Source organism: Saccopteryx bilineata, chromosome X (assembly GCF_036850765.1).
Source record: "Saccopteryx bilineata isolate mSacBil1 chromosome X, mSacBil1_pri_phased_curated, whole genome shotgun sequence".
Classification (NCBI taxonomy): domain Eukaryota; kingdom Metazoa; phylum Chordata; class Mammalia; order Chiroptera; family Emballonuridae; genus Saccopteryx; species Saccopteryx bilineata.
The window spans coordinates 74,365,402-74,385,754 of record NC_089502.1 but is presented as its reverse complement, the minus strand read 5'-3'; the positions used below and the strand labels follow the sequence as shown (position 1 = coordinate 74,385,754).

The 20,353-nt window shown below is 55.0% G+C and overlaps 1 protein-coding gene across 3 annotated transcripts in view; it reads right to left on the bottom strand.

Moving 5' to 3' along the window:
- Window positions 1-5,229: 5,229 nt before the first annotated feature.
- The window catches only part of STARD8 (StAR related lipid transfer domain containing 8), a 41,251-nt gene continuing 26,127 nt past the window's right edge, over window positions 5,230-20,353 (bottom strand). For 2 of the 3 annotated variants that reach the window (XM_066249089.1, XM_066249091.1), the window contains exons 2-14: window positions 17,896-17,967; window positions 15,676-15,757; window positions 14,780-14,843; window positions 11,992-13,391; window positions 11,214-11,387; window positions 10,138-10,297; window positions 9,655-9,853; window positions 9,150-9,360; window positions 8,743-8,857; window positions 8,258-8,482; window positions 7,096-7,313; window positions 6,808-6,984; window positions 5,230-6,659 (exon numbers count right to left, since the gene is read on the bottom strand). In XM_066249089.1, coding sequence (XP_066105186.1) covers window positions 6,542-6,659; window positions 6,808-6,984; window positions 7,096-7,313; window positions 8,258-8,482; window positions 8,743-8,857; window positions 9,150-9,360; window positions 9,655-9,853; window positions 10,138-10,297; window positions 11,214-11,387; window positions 11,992-13,391; window positions 14,780-14,843; window positions 15,676-15,757; window positions 17,896-17,967 — 3,215 coding nt within the window. In that variant the 3' untranslated portion in view covers window positions 5,230-6,541. The remainder of the gene's footprint in view (window positions 6,660-6,807; window positions 6,985-7,095; window positions 7,314-8,257; window positions 8,483-8,742; window positions 8,858-9,149; window positions 9,361-9,654; window positions 9,854-10,137; window positions 10,298-11,213; window positions 11,388-11,991; window positions 13,392-14,779; window positions 14,844-15,675; window positions 15,758-17,895; window positions 17,968-20,353) is intronic. The other variant, XM_066249090.1, reaches the window with a different exon arrangement.

Below are 20,353 nucleotides of genomic sequence, written 5' to 3'. Positions count from 1 at the left end.
GTGTGCAATAGCATTATGTCTGAAAGAGAACAATGTAATACCTTAATTAAAAGTAGCACTTTATTGCAAAAAAAATACTCTAACCATCATCTGAGCATCAGTTGTAATGTTTTTGCCAATGAGGATAGTCTTGCCTCGATGTTGATGAAAAGCCATTATCTGTAATGTGCGATAAAATGTGGCACATTTGCAAACAGTGATAAAATGCTCCCTTTGAGCCACTATTGTGTTGGGCACTCTGCTATGTACATGGGCTCCTCTCAACACCCTAGCAAGGTAGGCATTCCTGTACCCATTTTACATATCAGAAAACTGAGGCTTGAAAAGCACAGTGGTTTGCTCAAGGTCTCAATGCTAAGAAGTAGCAGAGCCAGGGCTTGAACACGTTTGTGTGTCTCCAGGTGCCTTTCACTGAACCTTTCTGGACACTATGAAGGTGTCAGAGAAACCCCACGAGGTAACTGACTACAGGTCTTCCCAAGCTAACGGGCAGACTGGTAATGTAAGTAGTACCCAAGAGGAGGCATAAGCAAGGTGGAGGGCAGATGTAAATGACAATAGTGACTCAGAGGAGAGAGAGAGCCAACCTTGCCGGAAACGTCGGGGGGATGACTTCATGGTGGAGACATATCAGAGGTAAGTGTTGCCAGACTAGTAAGATTTGAAGGTGATAACATTTTGTGATAATTAACTTACAATGTTAAAAAATCCACACATCTCTCCGAGCCTCATTTTACACATAGAGAAACTGGGACCCCAAAAGTTTAAATAATTTGCCCATAGCTAAGAGCAGCCACAGCTGAGACTTGAATATGGATTTTCTGCATCCAAGACAGTCTTCCATCCACTCCTGGAAAAAGTAACTAAAGGAGAATTCCTGGGCCACTGCTTGAGGTGGGAAGAGGAGAGGAGAAATTCTGTGGACAGGACAAGGCTCTATTGTGGGGTCCTAAATGACACAGTTTGGTAGTCAACTGGGGGACAGGGGAGGAGGCATTGACAGTTTTTGAGCCAGAAAAACATAGAATGATACTTAACTTTAGAAAGATTCACCTGGTACTGGGTACAGGTGGAAATGGGCAGAAGGAGAGAAAGAAGATGAGGTATTCTGTCTAATATCCAAGTAGAAGGGAATGTAATATGAACTGGGTGCTCTACCTAGCATGGGCTGGATATAGGAGACGCTGTGGAGGTAGTGTAGATGGACCATGGTTAATTTCCCTTTAGGTTCATGTGACCTGACCCCTGTGACCCCATCTCCTCCCACTATCTCATTGTTTCTTGCACCCCAGCCACACTGACCAGCTAGCTACTCATCTCAGACAATGCCAACTATGTCCCCAGATCGAAGCCATTGTACTTTATATTTCCTCTGCCCAGAATGCTTCATCCTGGATCTTTGTGTAGCTGATTCCTTCTCCTCCCTCAGGTCTTGGCTCAAATGGTCCCTTACCTACTCAAAGAGGCCCTCTCTGACCAGCCTATTGAAGTAACTTCCCAGTCGCTACCACCTCACTCTGCCTTATTGCCTTCATCACCCTTATTATAACTTCATTTAGCTTGTGTGTGTGTCTGCTGTCTACCTCCCTCCACTCACCCATCTAGAAGAATGTGTGCTAAAGGCACGTGGGAACTTTGTCAGTCTTGCTCACTGTTGTACTCTCTGCACCTCAACAGAGTCTGGCATGTAGCAGACATTCTACAACTACATGTTGAATGGCAGAATGGATGAGTAGATGGATGGGTGGATAGATGGATAGTGAGCATTGGTTGTGAAAGGAGGTAAGAAGGACGAAAGGGTTATACCTGATTTGGGGATCTGAACTGGGCATCCAGGAAGGTAACAGTGTCACCAACAGAGACAGAGCAGGCGGCAGGAAACAGATTGTGTGTGGAAAGATGATGAGTTTGAATTGGACCTCCAGGTCAAACAATGGATGTCAGCAAAGTCCCTAAAGGGCAAGGTGAGTCAAGGAGGAGAAAGGTAAGGAAGAACTTGGAGGAATGCTTAAGGATAAGGTGGGACACAGAGAAGAGAGAAGTGGGAGAGGCAAGGAAAAAGTCCAAGAGTTATGGTCAAAGAAGTGGGAAGAGATTTCCCTGCCTAGAGGAAGGAGGGCTGGAGAAGAAAGATATGGCCAGGGGGCCATCCTCAATGAGGAAGTGGAGTGAAAGCCAATTAATAGTTAGGATGCAGAGAGATCACTGGGACATTTGGAGTCTGGTGAGGAGGTAGTTGTGTTTAGAATAGTGGGAACTGCCTGACCAGGCGCTGGCGCAGTGGACAGAGCATCGGACTGGGATGCGGAGGACCAAGGCTCGAGACCCTGAGGTCGTCAGCTTGAGTGCGGGCTCATCTGGTTTGAACAAAGCTCACCAGCTTGGACCCAAGGTCGCTGGCTCGAGCAAGGGGTTACTCGGTCTGCTGTGGCCCCACAGCCAAGGCACGTATGAGAAAGCAATCAATGAACAACTAAGGTGTCACAACGAAAAACTGATGGTTGATGCTTCTCAATCTTCCTCCATTCCTGTCTGTCTGTCCCTATCTATCCTTCTCTCTGACTCTCTCTCTGTCTCTGTAAAAAAAAAAAAAAAAAAGAAGGCCCTGGCCGGTTGGCTCAGTGGTAGAGCGTCGGCCTGGCGTGCAGAAGTCCTGGGTTCAATACCCGGCCAGGGCACACAGGAGAAGCGCCCATCTGCTTCTCCACCCCTCCCCCTCTCCTTCCTCTCTGTCTCTCCCTTCCCCTCCCGCAGCCAAGGCTCCATTGGAGCAAAGATGGCCCGGGCGCTGGGGATGGCTCCTTGGCCTCTGCCCCAGGCGCTAGAGTGGCTCTGGTCACAACAGAGCGACACCCCTGAGGGGCAGAGCATCACCCCCTGGTGGGCAAACCGTCGCCCCCTGGTGGGCGTGCTGGGTGGATCCAGGTCGGGCACATGCGGGAGTCTGTCTGACTGAGGCTGTGGGGTCCTGGGATCCAAGAGAGTAGATAGGGCTTGATGCCAAGCAGAAAATAGTATGCATACCTGCACGCATACACAGTCACCCAAGCACAAGCTCTTCCCACAGAGCCGAACTGGCAAGAAGGAGGCAGAGCAGAGGAAACTATCACTAACCCACGTCCATTATCTGCTAGGCACCATGCAGTCTCATTCACATTGGCTCATTTAACACTGATGACAATCTTGCAAGATATATTATCTTCTGTGAGGAAAAGGAATCATAAAGATGAAATGTGTCACTAGATGTCACACAACCAGGCAATGACATAGGCAATCCGAATCCAGGTCTGTCTACCATTGACCCTTAGCCACGCTAACAACAGGGCCCTGGAGACAGAAACTAACAGATCAAAACTTGCGGATAGCCTGCCCTGTGGTTGCGCAGTGGATAAAGCGTCGACCTGGAAATGCTGAGGTCACCGGTTCGAAACCCTGGGCTTGCCTGGTCAAGGCAGATATGGGAGTTGATGCTTCCAGCTCCTCCCCCCTTCTCTCTCTGTCTCTCTCTCTCCTCTCTCTCTCCCTCTCTGTCTCTCTCTCTCCCTTTCTCTGTCCTCTCTAAAGTGAATTAAAAAAAAACTTGCAGATAGGTGGTCCAATTCCCACATAGGTTTCACCCATTGCCTGGTATCTTTGAGGTATTGGGTCAGTGGAAGCGCAAGAGGAGAAAGTGTAGGCAACAGGGTTGGGGATTTGAGGGTGAGAGTTCTCCGGCACCAGGAAAAGGAAAAGGAAAAGGAAAAGGTCAACTCAAGGTGGGTGGAGGTATGAGACTAAGAGCTAGAAATGACCACGGGTAATGTTTGCCATCTGTGTGGGAATAGGGGCCTGGGTCAGTTCATCATCATGACACCCATTCCCATGTCTGTTGAGCATGGTAGCACACTCATGGACTGCACGGCGGACTGGACAGAGCTAGGCAGGCATGGGAGCCTCTGCTTTATATAGGGAACAAAACTAAAGTCCAGAGAAGCTGCCCTGCTTGGCACTACCTCTCCCAGAACGCCAGAAATAAATGAGCCACACTGGGCAGCTGGTCCAGCGCATCAGATCCAGAGATGAAAGGTTGGGGGAATCCTTCCAAGAGCTTCCCTCATAACTCTTTATGTGTCTCCTAGCAACCATCACGTGGGTGGTCGTTTTCATACTGCCCATTGACAGCATGTACAGCCTGACCCTCTGTACCATCAGCCAGCCTCTGTCCATGCCCAGGTGGGGCAGTGCCTGCGCCAGAAGGCCCCCTGGCTGCCTGCCTTGAAAACCACTGACTGGCGTCCATTAATGCCAGGGATGCTTGAGCCATCTCCTATCCCAGACACAAATGGTGGAGGGAGCCTCCCCGGCTCTCCCAGAGGCAGGGGATTGACAGGCCTCTGCTCACCTTGCTGTTCTCCAGGGCCAGCCCAGACCCCCAGGCAGCAGCAGTGAGGAAAGGCCAAAGGTATGTAGGGGTGGCTAAATCCAGAAGGGAATAGAAGTGACAGTGAAGTGGCTGGCACTTGACAGGCACCCTGAGCTGTTCATGCTGGGTGGGGGTATAGACAGGGACGGGCCACCTGAATAACTGAGGACGACCCACTACAAGGTTACCCCTAGCCCACTTGCCTTGCGAGGCGCTGGGGTTGGGGGTGGGGGGTCCAGGCTACTCAACAGCACTCAAGGGGTGTGGTCAGATTTGACTGAAAAGCCTGTACTCTCTAGCTGGCCCTTGTAGGCCGGATATTTTCCAGCTACAGTATCAAGGGAGAGGCAAGTCCCTTCCTCCAAGGAAGTCAAAGGGGAACTCTCTAGTCTTCTAGGCTTTTCTGGCCACTGGAACCACGCCAGGAGCTGTCACAAGGCACTCAGAGCTCCTATAACCTTGTTTATTAATTCTTCCTTCAGCCTCCTGGGGCTGGGTCTCCACTCTCGGTCCTTCAGCTTGAGCTATGTGTGGCAGGGCAAGGAAGACAACACAGCCGGTGACATATGTCCCTACAGCTACTGTCATGACTCCTGAGGTCATGCTCACAGGTTGCTCAGATGGCCAAACCTGGCCAAGACAGGGCAGCTTCTGCCTAAACTGTGGCTTCTTGAAATCCCACCTCCCAAAGAGGAGAGCGGAGGCCTTCTCCACATTCCCTCTGAGTCCTAGGCCAGTAAAGCTCACGACCTCTGACCCAACCCTGAGCTCAGTCCCTACCCCATTGTTTCAGTGAAGACAGCCACACAGCCAGGGTGCATCTCCAATAATGCTTTATTGTTTCTCTGAGGGGGTCACGTGGCTCCTGCTCTCCCTCTCCCCCATCTCCCTGTAAGTGCCCCACCTCCCACCATATCACCCAGATTATAGTACACTCATGATAGAACATATCTGTGTGTATATAGATGTGTGTATGCATATGTATATCTATATATACACAAATATATATACATATTCTGACTGTACAGTATTTATAGGTACAAGTAAAGTGGGCTTAAAAATTACAACGTTGGCTAGGAACCATCCCACTTCAATTTATTCATCCAAAAGAAAAATAAATCACAAGTTGGTGTTTGAATGGAACTTGAATTTCCACATGAACCAAGCTGGCTGATGAGTGGGGTAGGTCAGGTTTGGATCACTCCCCAGCTGGCTGGGGTGACACTAGGCCCTGCCATCTGGCTGGCTGGCCACCTGAGCTGGGAGCCAGGTCTGTCTGAAGATGGGGCTGTTATGTCAGCCTGATACTGCAGGCACAGAGAGCCAGAGCGACACCATGTGCTTCTGCTCGGCCTGGGCGGTGAGATCAAGCCCTCTGGACATAGCAGTGCGTGGCCAAAGGCTGCACAAGACCCCTGGAGTGGCAGATCAAGTGTGGGACCCGAGCCAGGGGTAACTGGTTCATTAGTCTCTTGAAACTTGAGAAAGGAAGGTCTCTCCCTCACTCTCCGGTCCCAATCTATCCCAAATCGTCAGATTGCCTACTAGGACCCAGCAGGACCCACTCTTTAAATCAGCCTCATAAAAATCAGCATCATATTTACACAAATAAAACACATATGGTGGTTGGGGTTGCTCTGTGCCCTGCCCCTGTGTCCATCCACTCCCGTCCAGTTTCTCTGGAAAGGCCCATGGTGGGCACAGAGGCAAGACCAGAACCTCCCATCCAACCTCAAAGGGACCCTAGTACCAAACAGGATGGCGGGGCTCCCAGATGGGCAGAGAGCTGGGGGCACACTCCGCCCTCTCCCTCCATCACCCCGCAGTAGAGCTGGGAGAGCCTCGGTGTGACTGCTGGATCCATAGGCCTGAAGGGCAGCAGCGGCCTTCTAGCTCCAAAAATGGCTCTTGTCTCCCAGGAAGGCAGACACAGGTTGGGGAGAGAAGGTGGAGAGAAGATGGGAGACTGAAACTCTTCCCCTGCACGTGCAGGGGAACTCCAGGAACGAGGACAGGCAGCTGGGGCATGGGGACCAGCTCTGGCCCTGGAAGCACCATCCAGGGGCTTGCTGTCATTCCCCCCTTAATCCTTCGGTACCAAAGGGGCTGGGCGGTGTCCCCACAGAACCGGGCCAAGGTTCACAACTTTGTCTCAGGGCCGGCTGCCTGCAGGGTGGGGAAGGAGTCCCGGATCTTTGCCACTTCCATGGCACACAAGTGTCCGAAGATTTTGTTGTACCAGTCAGGAGATCGGCCCCTGGGGAGGTAGAAGCAGGCAGACGTGAGCCATGGGTTTTTTTCAGGAGTCCCTTCCAGGAGAAGAAAGGACTTGTCCCCAGCCCCCAGCCCCCAGGGATCACTGGCATGGGGCAGAGGCGGGAGGCCAGGACACGGGGGCCGGGTACCTCAGGTCCGCGCGGCAGATGTGCGTGAGCCGGGAGCGGCCAAGGCCACAGGGCTCCATGAGATACTGAGACGTGAGCATCAGTGCCCGCACCCCAGACTCCGGCACGGGCTGTTCGGGATCCAGGGACTGGGAGACGAGCAAGCAGCCACCGCGAGGCAGGTCAGAACGCCACATCCTGTGCGGAAGGGACACACACATCCAGGTTCCTGAAGCTGGTTCACACCCTCCTGCCCCTGCCCCTGCCCCTGTCCCCGAAGCATGAAAGGTGGCAGCTGGAGTCCCTCACCGAAGCACCACAAAGTCGCGGCAGGGATGGGGCGCCATGCTATCAGTGACGTAGTGGTAGAGCTCCACACCCGGAGTCAGGGCCTCCAGCACCTGAGCGCGCAGCAGGTCTTCATCCCAGAGGGCCCGCTCCCGTAGGACGCGCTGCAGCACCACGGCTGGGGGCGCCGCCACCTCTGTGGATGCCTTCCACACACGCAGGGGGTGGCTGTCTGGTGCCTGTGGGCCATGGCAGTGGGGACAGGAGGCAGCCATCAGTGCTGAAGAAGTCCCACTCACATCCAGCCACGGCCTGCCCTCACTCCGGCCCCTGAAGGAGGAAGGCTGCAGGGCGACTGTGCTGAACCTTGTCATACTCAGACAGGCCATCCCTGCATTCCCTGTCCTCTCTCCTTTCTGGATGTCTGCTTCTTCACCTGCTCAGGAGCAGAGAGAAGACAGACACACATTCTCTGAGGCCTACTAGAACCTGCCATGAATTTCTGTGCCTGGAATTTCTGAAAAAGGACAGGGAGAGAAGATGGTGATGGTCCTCAAGGAGCTCACCGCCTGGCGTATGAGGTAGAAGGCATGCCGAGCAACAAAGGCTGCCAGTCACTGAGCCCTGTGTGCATACCAGGGCCGGGCGGCTTCCTGTCCTGACCCTACAAGGGAGGCTTCACTGTGGCCAGTTTATACATGGCAGAGCTCAACTGTGCAGTCTTCCTCAGAATCAGAATCTGAGGAAGAACGTGGCTTGTGCCAAGAGAGGGACAGAGAGAAGTCACCTCTAGCCGGGGGTATGGCAGGAGGCTGAAGGCGGGAGGGAGGCAGCAAGCTGGGGCTTACAGTGGCTTGGGAAATGTAATGCTGGGGCACTTCAGTTCAGGAGCATGACATCAGGGGCAGAAGCACCACATGACTGTGGTGCAAGGACAGATGGAAGCTGAAGCTCTAAAGGTGGCAACACAGCTGGAATGGGGGGGGGAGTAGTTCTCGCCAATGATCCCCAAGAGAGCCCCCTAGGTCTCAGGTGGTTCTTGCTTTGCTGGCCGACATTCCCCAAGCATCAGGCCAAGGCCCAGAAGGACTGGTGGTCAGCTTCTCCCTTCGATCTCTTGGCCCCTTGCCTGCACCGAGCCTCATCCCAACCCCATGGTGACCCTGGGAAGAGCAGTCCTCACCTTCTTGCAAGCCAGCTCTGTGTGCTGGGGCCCTGGCACGCTCTCCCAGCCCTTGAAGCGCTCAGCAGCATCCCGCAGCAGCTCCTGGACGCTTTCTTCCATGTAGAGGCTCAGACTCACACCCGCAGCTCGGGCCTGGCGCAGCTCCGCCAGGGCAGGGCCCGGGGGGCTGAGCTCAGCGGCGCTGTAGGAGCCACACAGCTGCAGCACCATGTCCTGGGGCACCTGGCAGGGCACACACACACTGGGCTGGGGCCGTGGGGAACAAGCAGCAGAGGGCCCGGGACCCTCAGTCCCAGAGCCCACAGTCCGTTGGGTTCATGTTCCCAGAGTGGGGAGGCCCGGCGACTGCAGGGAAGAGCTGTAAGTAGGAGGCTGAGGGGCATGGGTGAAGCCGGGCTTCATCCCTGACCTGAGGTGCAAAGGTTGGGCCTGATGGGTCCTCTAGGTCCGGGATGTAGGCATCATAGCCTGAAGTCACTCACCTGGAAAAGTTTCTTACAGTCACTGATCATATGTGACAGGCCCTGGGTTGCTGCCATGTTGTCGCTAAGGTCCCTAGGACCTGGCCGGCCAATCAGGCTGCGTTTGCTCTTGATCCTGGAGGAAAGGGCCAAGAGGAGAGGATGGAACAAGGGCAGGAGACAATACAGCTGACAGGCTGGTTTCCAATTCCCAGGGAGCCAGCTTGCCAGTCCTGAACCCCAAACCTGCTGTCTTTTAGAAGGCCCCGCTTCACAGCATCCAACCAGTCCGCAGCCCCTGAGTCAGGCTGACCCCTTGTGGTGGTGCCTTGGAACTGCAATGCTAGCTTGCAAGACTCTGAAGTTCTACCCGGTTGGGGGTACCAAAGCCTCCCTGCCTGGCCCAGCCACAGGCTACCCTGTTTCACCTGGGTGAGGGGCTATCCTTCTTGGAGACATTGAGGTGGAAGATGGAGGGTGCCAGGCACACTGCCAGGTTGCCAGCTGTCATCTGGTTTTCCTCAGCTGAGGCAATGTCACTCAGGAAATAGAGCAGGGTCTGCAGCACCTCCCGGTTCTCATCGGGGAGCAGCAAAGTGGCGGCTTGTGCTGCTGCCAACCACTGGTCCTTGGGGAGGACTGTTGGGAAGGAATGGAGCAAGGGCTTTCTTATTCCCTGGAGCCAACTGCTTCCAGCAGCACAGAAGACACAGTGCTCCCAAGAGAACCCAGTGAGAGACAAGGGCGAAGGTGGGCTTGGAGGAGTCTCTGGGTGCTAGACGTGCAGTGTAACCTTAGGCAGGTCCCTGCCTTTCCTCAGGGCCTCAGTCTGTCCTCCCATAGACTGGGTTTGAGTTGGGGGAATAGAACATGTTTGCTCTCTGGGTGGTTGAGAATGGGGTGGGTTACTGGGAATAGGTCAAGGCAACTCACGCTGGTAGATGTGCAGAAAAGTGGTGGTGTGTTTGCTGGTGAAGATAGGCTCAGGCAGGTCTCGGAAGTACTGCTTCAGGAGGTCCGCCACATCGTAAGCCGACTGGCCCTCGTAGCAGACATTATCAGGAGAGGACTCGTTCATCTGGCGCAGGGTCTGGATCCTGGACTTCACCCCAGACTTGCGGAAGATGCCCACCTAGCCCGTGCAGGTCAGGGAGAGAGGGAGACATGGAGAGGGAGACTGAGGCCACGCCTGCACCAGGAGTCACAAGTAAAGGCCACCACAGAGACATCCAAACCCAGCAGGCCTCCTGCTGCTCAGGGTTAGAAAAAAATGGCAAAACCAGAGGAAAGGGTTTTTATAGCCTCGGTCCAAGGGAAAAGATGACTGTAGTGGAAATGAGTAAGAAAGGCTGGACCGAGGCTAAGACAGGCTCTCGGAAGCCAGGGTCTCTAGCACCTGGGCTCCCCAGGGCTCACCTGGTCCAAGCACTGGCTGCGCAGGTAGCGCATGGCTTGCTGAATGCTCTGTGGCAGGGGCTGGCCCGTGCGCTGCACGTGGATGAGGGGCGGCACTCCAAACACTTGCTGGCCCCGGTAGTCTGGGGTCTTGTTCCTTTTCATGAACTTGGGCACTGACCTGTTTGGAGGAGTGACAAGAGATCAGGAAGGGGTGCTGGACAGACTGGGACACAGCTTGGAGACTGTCTGCAGTCAGGGAGGTGTTCAGGCAAGGGGTAAGTGGGGTAGGGAAGAAACACACCACATCTCCCAAGTCAACAGTCACTGTGTAACTTCTGTAAGCCCAGCCCTGGGGAGTCACAGAGGGACACAGGGAGCTCTCGGTGTGGTTAAGGAGATAAGCGTGTCAACAGGCAGTGACAACACATGCCGTCAGTGGTGGGCCAACAACTCAGGGGAAGACCCATGAGGGGAGCTGTACCTAGTGGGGTGGGGAAGGCTTCAGAGGATGTAGAAATTCAGCAGGTTCTTGAAAAATGAGTAGGCATTGTCCCAGAGGAGGAGAAAGGGGGTAGACATTCCAGGACAAGAGAACAGCATGGACAAAGGCAAAGAGGCAGGTGGAGAGCATGGCACCTTCGGGGAAGGACTGGCCCGACAGTGCTGCTGCTTGCCGGTAGGGGGAGCTGAAGAGCCCGACAGAGGGGGCAGGCCAGAACATGAAAGGACTGGGATGGCAAGGAAACCCTGGCAAGGCGGAGCCACACAGGGTGCTTATCAGGAGAGTGACCACCAAAGCTTCGTTTTAGGACAAGCTCGCTGGCGGCAGGATGGATGCTGGTGTAGTAGGGGTTCAGCTTGAGGCCCTCATGCTCCCCACCCCATCCCTCCTCGCACACAGCACACATACTCCCCGTGCACCCTGTGCGCCCCCCCCCCCCCACGGACATGCTCAAGCCTCCAGAGCTGCACTGACCACTCAGGCCGCAGCCCTTCCAGGCTTCTGGCACATGCTAGCACCCCACTGGCCTGTGGGCGCCACTGGTCTACACCTGTTTTCGGGGCTGACCCAGGAGCAGCCGCGGAGCACTCACCAGCCCCAGCCCTGTTTGTGGGGCACGGTGTACTTCTCCATGAAGGCCGTGAGCCGCAGCAGGGATCCTTTGTGCAGCAGGTGGATCTGGCTGGCAAACTGCCGGTTGATCTCCAGCGACTCTGAGTTTAGGCTGGGCCGGTGGGAGTTCTGGAAGCTGTGCCAGCGGAGTTTCCTGGTGAGGGTAGGGTGGAGAAGCCAGAGGAGCAGGGTTGGGTCAACCTTAGAACGAGCTGGGGGCTTCTGGCCCCTTCTTACTCCCCAAAGAAAGAAAATGCAGGGAGATGGGACTGCTGTCAGCATTGCTGCTATGCCCAGGGTGGAAACAGCTTAGTCTCTGCTTCCGGGGCTACCCCGTGGCCCAGATGCTGTCAGGAAGGTGACACAGAGCTCAGGCTCATCTAATGCCAACAAGTAGCGCCAGTCCCTACCCTTCCAGGACTGCAGTAGAGGGGCTGCTCTAGAAACCAGAACAGCAAAGCTGGGGGTGGACACGTGGGAAAACCCAGGCCAAGGAGAAACCAGGATTTGCTCAGGGCCACAGCAAAGGCGGGTCCAGAACCTGACGTTCGGGACTGCCAAGTCCTGTGTTCCTGCTGTTGCCCTCCTGCGACTGGGCGCTGTAAGGCAATCAATCAGATCCCAAGAACTAAAAGACTGACTTCGGAGGTGAGGGGGGGTGAAGATGTAGGGAGGGGACAGAGGGGAAGGAAGGTATTGGGGAGGGAAGAGACAGGGACAACAGAGCCCCTGCCCCTATCCGTCCCCTGAACTCCCACCTGCAGGGTCTGGTAAGTGAAGCCCCAACGCCTGAATCCCGTCGTTCACGGGGTGCTGGTGCCTGGAGTCCAGCCAGGGACCCTGCAGCCTCGGCCTCGTTCATGGAGTTCCCACTACTGTCCATCTCGCTGGAGGAGGCCACAGTGTCAGAAATGGAGTGTGCTTCTTCCACAGACAGGCTGGAGGCAGAGGTGGGCTCCCCACCCGAAATTGCCTCCTGCTCATTATCCTGGGCTGGGTCCGGCGGCCTGGCCTCGGATTGGGCCTGTCCCTGGAGCTCAGCCGAGGCTGGAGCCAGGACGACTGTCTTGACATCAGCCTGACCCGGGCCTGAGGACTCACTGTGGGCTGGAGCCCCTACCTGGGCCAGACCCTCAGGCTGACCTTCTACCTCAACGGTGGCTGTTTCTACTGATGACGTGGCCTCTTCCTCTTCTTCCTCATCTTCTTCCTCTTCCTTATCTCCAGGCCCCAGGTCTGGGTACATGGTCTGAGACCAAAGCTCCACCCGTTGCTGTAGCCCCCACACATGCTGAAGGATGTCATCTAGGTGGGCATAGCCGCCCCTGCCTTCCTCATCTTCGGCCTCAGCCCCAGACAGGACAGGCTCAGGTGGGTACAGCTCAGGCATATTGTCGTAGGTGCTAGCATGACTGCCTGTGGACCCACACGAGCCCCGGCGGCCTTCACAGCCCCAGCGCCACCCTGGCTGCCAGCCGGCCAGACGGCGTCTGTCCTCAGGACACAGGCTCTCAATGGACAGGGAGCGGGGGAAGGTGCCTGGTTTGTGGTCCCCAGGCACGTGTACCAGGTAGTCACCTCTGTGCACTCGCTGGGGATGCCGGAGCGTGGCCACTGACCAGGCCTCCCAGGCCCTCTGAGTCTTGGTGCCACCACCACTGGCTGAAGTGGCTGCCTGGGTCTTGGCCCTGTGAAATCCCATAGAGAGGAAGCCACGATGGCTGCAGAAAGAGGAGGCTTTGGTGGCCTTCTCTGAGGTGGTTGCACTGCGCTTGGGCTCAGCTTGCCGGCTGCCACCCTTTTCCTTCCGCCTCAGAGACTCAAGGTGCTTGAGGAAGCTACGGGAACGATGCTTCTTGGCTTTGTCCTGGGGACCTTCTGGGCCCTGAGCGGGGCTGAGGCTCTGGTTACTTGGGCTGGGGGCACGGCCTAGCAAGGACAGGTCCTCTGGCTCGGGCGGTAGGCTCACGGTGATGGCCGGCAGGGAGGTGGCACTAAGCTTGGTGAGGACACTCTCACAGCTGGATGTCTCCGGCAGCCCAGGGCTCGGTGGGGCCAGCAGGTCAGAGGAGCCCGTGCGGGACCAGCGCGTGCTTTCTCGCTGCACCGCCCAGGGGTTGCTGATGGTGCACTGCTCTTCCTCTTCTGAGTCTTCATTCTGGGAAAGCAGCACAGGGTCGGGTCAGAGGAGTCCACCCAGGAGCCCCTGCTTGTGCTCCACTCTCCACCTCCAAATGCTCAGAGGACTTGCAGGCAAAGAGCCCTGCTTTCTGGCTGAGGACACACCCTGGAGGGGGGCTGGCTCTGGGAGTCCCAGAGAAGGAAGCCAGGAGTCATAGATGGAGCCCAGATGGACAGTAAAGGCCGTCTGAGGTATCTAATCCTTCCTCCATTTACACGGTGAAAGCCAGACCCACAAGTGAGAATCCATTTGCCCAAGGTCACACACTGTCATTCAGGAAGCCAGTGACAGAGCCAGCCTAGAATCCAGGCATCCTGACCTCCTATCCTCTGCAACCTCTCAAGTCTGGGCTAGTGTCTTAGATCAGAATCACAGAATGCCAGAGCTGACAGGAGATTTTAGATTTTCTCCTTTTCTAATTTTCAAGGTGGAGAAACTAAGGCCTCGAGTGAGGAAGAGGCTTGCGCAAGGTCACTGAGCAACTGAGCAGAGAGTGGGGACCAGGACCCACTGGTTTCCTACTTCTCCTGCCAGGGGTCCGGCACCTTCACTGCTCCGCCTGACTGCAGGCCTGCAGGAGAGGAATCCCCCAAGGGAACCCACAAAGCCTGGCCCCAGGGCAGGGTGGGGTCACAGGTCAACATTCCAGGGCTCCAAGCAGACTAACAGTCCTCATGGTTTCTGCAGTCTCAGACTGGCAGAGCCAGAAAAGCCACTGGAAGCTATCGGTGTCCCCTGCCTCATTCACTGTAGACACGTGGAAAATGAGGCTCAGAGGGACAGGACTCAGTGTGGCTGGAGTGAAGGGACCCTGACTGCCAAGACCATATAAGCCATGATATTTCCCATCACATTGTTCTTTTTCTACCCCACAGTCAAGGAATTTTTGCCATAACAGAACAGGGAGTGGAGGCAGATGTATTTCCCGGAGGAAGGGCCATCTCTAGGTTAAGTTATTAGAAACCCCAGGAAATAGAGGTGAGCCGGGGGGGGTGGGTGAGGCCAAGGGCCAGGGTACTTGTTCTCAGACTCCAGCCTCTATCTAGACCAGCGGTTCTCAACCTGTGGGTCGCGACCCCGGCAGGGGTCAAACAACCAAAGCACAGGGGTCGCCTAAAGCCATCGGAAAATGCATATTTATTATACAATACATTTTTAAATAAAATATGTATTTCCGATGGCTTTAGGCGACCCCTGTGTTTTGGTCGTTCGACCCCCGCCGGGGTCGCGACCCACAGGTTGAGAACCGCTGCTCTAGACCAAGCTCACCAAAACCCAGAGGTCTCAAAGAGCCCCCTACACCTCACTCGCACATTAGAGCAAGGCGCCACAAGGTCAGAGACCCTACTATTGCCATGACTCACCTGCTTGCATTGAAAATGAACCTCTAGCTTCATCGAGGCACAATTGTTCAAGGTCATCAGCTTCCTGCAAGGAAACGATGCAATGTTCACCTAACGGCCCCCAAGCCTCAAAGCCTGCAGGGCATAACCTACCAAGATACCCCCAAGATGCCATCCACTAATTCACATGCTCAGTCAACAAACTTCCCCCGAGCCCAGTATTCATGAAGGTTTCAGTGCCAGACAAGACGCTGGGAAGATTACAGTCATCTGGCAGCTTAGAGAGGTGAAATGAACCACTTCAGAGATGGGAAAGGTTCAAGAACAGAGTATACAGAAAGCACAATGGGCACACAGATGGTGGGACAAGGAACTTCCGTGAACAGAAAGGTTGGAATCAGATAAGGCTTCCTAGAAGACAAAAATGGCATTTGGAAGGAGAAAGACAGAGGGACTCCTATCCCAGGCTTCCCAGCTGAGACATCTTGAGCAGAGGAGCACCCGCCCAGAAGCAGCCCACAGTGGCTGTTGGGTGGTTGGGCCCTCAAGAGGGAGGAACACAGAGACAGAAGGCAAAAAAGCCAGTTATGATGCTGTAATGGATCCAAGAAGTCATGGTTGACCTCAAACAACAGCCAAGCTGGTGTGAGTAGAGAGGGGGCAAGTCAGAGGACTGTCTGTGGGATTTAACCAAAGGGAGAAAAGAATCAAGGCCAGATCTTGGCTTTCCAGGTAGAATGCTCAGGCGGTGGGGGTGTCATAGACCCAGGTGACAGAGTGAGCAGGTGACTGCAGGAGATGAGCTTTGTTACTCTGTGGGGCTCCTGCTTGTATTGGGGGATCACAGGTTTTTTTTTTCCACGAGGAAGCCCCAAACTGGGCCCCAGCCTCCCAGGTCTGGCCCTCAGCCCCCCTACCTGCACAGGGCCCCCAAAGAGTCCTCGTCCAGAAAACCGTGGTCCTTCTTCACAGAGCCAATATCCAGGGGAAATGAACCTTCTGCATGGCAGAGAGAAGCCACGATGAGTTGAGGGTGGTTGGTCAGAAACTCTACCAGCAGCAGCCCTTGAGCTGGAAAGGGGAGGCCAGGGATACAGGGAGGCGGGCCAGCATGGGCAGGGCAGGAGGAGGAAGCCTGGAAGACCCAGGGCCCTGGGAGCTCAGCTGGCCATCAGCAGAGAGGCCGAGGAGAGGCCAGGAGGACAGAAGCGTACGACAGGACCCATCAGCCAATGAGGTAAGTCTGTAGGGGACGGCAGGCCTGAGATCCTGGCTGGCTGCTAAGAGTCAACATGGGCCACTTCAGTTCTCTTTGAATCCTGGGTTGCTGAAACTCAAACGGAGAACTTCCTCCCTGGCCCAAGGTGAACTGGGGCAAAGACAGAAGAGACACTTCCCACTGCTACGCAGAGCAGGGGACCCACCCCCTGGGGTTTGGACAGGGGAGGCGAGAGAGGAAGGAGAAGGGAGGAGGTGAGAGCGGCCAGCCGGGAAATTCCACACCTCTTTGCCTTATTGGTAAAACCAACCCATTTAGTCATTTCCTAATATTCAATGAGCATCTATCTACTTTGTGCCAACACTGGGGATAGAGCAACAAATGAGACAGAAACGGTCCCTGTCTTCATGGGCTTTCCACTCTCCTGGAGGCAAAAGACAATAAACAATACGTGGAACAAACAAGAGAATGCAGTAGTGAATGGTATGAGAGACATCAGCAAAGCGATGGGATAGAGAGAGGCTGGGTGCGGCTACGCCAGGAGAGGTGGTCAGCCTCTGGGGCCGTGGCCTTCTGGGGCCGTGGACTCGAGCCAAGTCCTGAAGAACAAGCAGTGGCCAGTGGCAGGGAGTTTCTGGCAGGACTCATATTACGGCTCTGAGGAGGAAAAGGGCCCAGAGTGAGCAAGTGACAAAAAGGAGAGTGGAGTGTGGTGAGCAAAGGGGAGAGGAGTAGAGAAGGGGCAGCTGGCCAACACCATATTGTCAGCGAGGAGAAAGCACCTGGGCTGACTTCACTCTAAGTGTGCTGGGAGTGACGGTCACTGCATGGGAGTGATGGAGGGAGGTGTACACGCACAGGGCCTCTGGCTATTGTGCATTCAGAGCGGAGCAAGAAGCGCAGGAAGGCAAGCGGTACACTAGGCCAGGTGAGCAGTGACAGAATGTCACAGTGATGTGGCAGTGCAAGTGGTAGGAAGTTGATCAATTCAAGAACTATTCTGGAGGTAGAAGGGGCTCGCTGAGTCAGCTCAGCGATGGGGGACAAAGGAAAAGAGAAATTGGGGGTGATTCCCGGAGCTGGGGGTTGTGCAGATGGCGATGCCAGGGTAGCTTTGAGTTTACCTGTGAAACCTGAGGCAGCTGGCGGACACCTGGGCAGAGAAAGTGATCGGCACTTGAACAGACAAAGCTAGAGCTTGAGACTAAGGTCTGGACAGAGAGACTTGGGAGTCACTGGGGTAGATAGAGTGAGTACTTGGACAAGAATCTCCTAGGAAAGAAATGTTAAGAGGCACCGGAGTTTTGCCCTGAGACACCCAACACTTAGCGACCATTTAGAGGAAGCAGCAGTCAGAGAGACAGTCAGGAGATGAAGGTTCTGAGACACTGAAGTAAGTGGCTAACTGCACTGAATGCTTTTGAGAGATTAAGTAAGACTGAGAAGTGACCACTGAATCTGACCACATGAGGGTCACTGGTGAGCTTGACATAGACGGTCTTTGGCGAGGTGGGAGAAGAAGAGGGGAAGTAGAAACAGCAAGTATGAACAATGCTACAGAAAAATGGAAATACAAACGGAAAGCAAGGAACAAGAGCACAGGGCAGATGTGAGCACTGGACTGCTGGGGCGCGCCCTCCACACTGCGTCTGCGCAACTGGCATACTCGGAATGGTACAGAGCCGGGGCCCTGGTCAGGACAAGGGGTTTCACACATGGGCAACACCGGAGCTTGTGAGGACTGCTGAGAGCCCTCTAGCAGCGACCACGACGTAGGATAGAGGGGTTGTGACTGTAGGGGCAGGGCCAGGGTGCATAGAGTTCTGTGTAGTCAGAGAAAGGACCTGATTCGCCCCACTTTACAGATGAAAAATGGAGGAATAAGGAAAGTTGGAGGGTGGGGGAGAAGGAGGCTTACCTTCGAAAAGCTGAGCATACTGCGGGAATCCTGTTGCTCGGAGCCACTCACATGCTTTTTTGGCCTCAATTTCTAAAACAGAACAGGGTGAGGGGATGAGGCGGAGAAGCAGGGTTCATGGGTGATGGTGCCTCTAGGCATGGGCCCATCTGCTTCAGTCACAGCCAGTTAGGATTTGTCCCCTACTCTGCCCCTCTATGTCCCATGCCCTCTATGTCCTGGGACCCCTTCCTTAGCCTTATTCCTTACCTGTCCCAATCTCCTCTCACTCTCCTGTCCCTGCCCCAGAACAGAAACAGAACCTGCTGTCAGCTACACCTCCCAGGACCGTCTGGGGTCAAGCATTACTGCTGGGGGGGGAGGCGTGCAGGGCATAGCTGTCTTCACCCCTCGTCCTCAGGGAGCCACCCCCCTCCCCAGCCTGGGCAGACTGTCCTAGTCCAGCTAGGAAGACGAAATGTTCACTAATTATTATTCGCTTTCCCCTCATCATACCTAACAATCATTCTCCAGCATTCTGATAATCAAACATCACTACACACACTCAGTAAGCTGTGAAGAAGGTTTGACCACCCTTGTTTCACAGATATCCAAACTGGCTGAGAAAGGAAGGGCCCTTCTACAGTCTCCCGGTTGATGGGGTAGCAGCACTGGGGCTGGAGTCCAAGTCCAGTCTGACCACATTCAGGGTTCCCGCTTCAGACAGGGTGGCTGCCGCTGTGTTCCTCCTCCCCTGCCACTCGTCAAGTTCCAGACTTTCCTCCCCCAGGAGCCTCCCAGGGCTGCCCCAGCTCTCCCTGAGGCCAGCCTATTTGCAGCATAACCCGCGCTGATTATCATGCTGACACAGTGCTGGCCTGTGGGCATCCGGCTGGGTCAGACTCCCGCCTCTGCTCGGGGAATTCTGGGCACTGAGCAGTGGGCGCTGCCAGCCCCAGTGCTGACAGACCTGCTGCTGGACTGAAGCAGCGAAGCCCTAAGCCCTGGGGCTGCTCACGGAGCCCTATCTGCTCCCTCTCCAGATGGTGTCAGGGAGCAGTGTGGCTGGGACATGTGACCTGGTGTTGAGGGTAGGGTGGGCTGCTGTCTCCGTAGAGTTGCTCTGGCCACAGAGTCCGGTCCCCATTCCTCCATTTTCTTAGCACTTGGGACCAGATGACTCCAAGGAGACAGCAAGTGCTTTCTCTCCACCGTGCCCTCACACTAGGAATCCAGAATGAGAACCTGGCCGCCAGGACTGACAACTCAAAGGACAAAACAGTAATTCAGATACTGAGTAGCTGGAGAAGGAAGGAGTGTGGGAAGGTGGGAATCGGTCAGAAAGAAACTAACAGGATCCTCAAGGGTCTCACACTAATGAGGGGGACAAAAGCAGGCTCTGAAGGCCCTGGAGGCCCTAGGGGCTTTCGGGAAATGAGTGTGGGGCAGGGCTGCACACCTGTATGTTTCCGTGCGTGCAGGTGCCTGGTAGGGGCCACCTGGCATCTGTCTCTGCACAGAGCTATAGTCAAGTTTGCTCACATCCACAATCGCCATGGATTGTTGTGGGCTTGTGCATTTGCACACATACCCCCACAGGTCCCTAGGTCTGTGTGTGCACCTGCATCTGTGTGTATGTGCATGTCTCTTGTTACTGCAACTCTCTAGTCTATGATAAAGATCTAGGAATCACCAGGACCTCCTAGAGGTCTCGGAAAGCATTTGTTCCCACAAGGCTCAGCTAGCACTATCTCAGCCCCTCTGGCAGGGGCAATGCATGCTGGGGAAAGAGCCAAATCTCTAGGCAGGTGGTGGGTGGGGGGAGGATATGGTCAAAGCAGCCTGAAGGGACTTCACGTCCACCGAAGGAGCATTTGAGGGACATGCTTTTGCTGCTAGGACAGCTGAGCTGGCTGCCACCACCCGCTGCCCATCTCTTACTCCTGCCACATACCCAGATGAAGGGCCTTCCTGTCCTCAGAGCCTGTCCCAGCAGCCAGCTCTGCTTTCCTGTCATTAAGACAAAGGGGAGGTGCAAAAAGAGGGACTAGATCAGAGTTTCCAGAAAGGGAGGCACAAAAGGAAACAGTGACACCTGAAGGGCCACCTCAATCACAGGAACCAATCTCCAGGAACACACCCCTGAAATCCACAATAGCCCCCTGTCACTCACAGTTTGAGGCAGAACAAAGAAGAAGGGAAGGGAGGAGAGGCACCTGCCTGTCCATTACTCACATGCTCCTCTCTAAGCCCGCAGGGTGGGGGGCACAGTAACAAAGTCTGGCATTTCGCACCATCTGCCTGAGCCATGCAGTGGCCCCAGCCAGGGTTGGCGGGAAGGGGACCAGCTCACTCACATGAGCAGCAAGCTTTTTCATTCATACTTAGGGTCCTGTGGTCCCTGCTATTCAGTGTGGTTCCTGGATCGGCAGCATCAGCATCACCGTGGAGTGTGTTAGACACTTGGAGCCCAAGACCC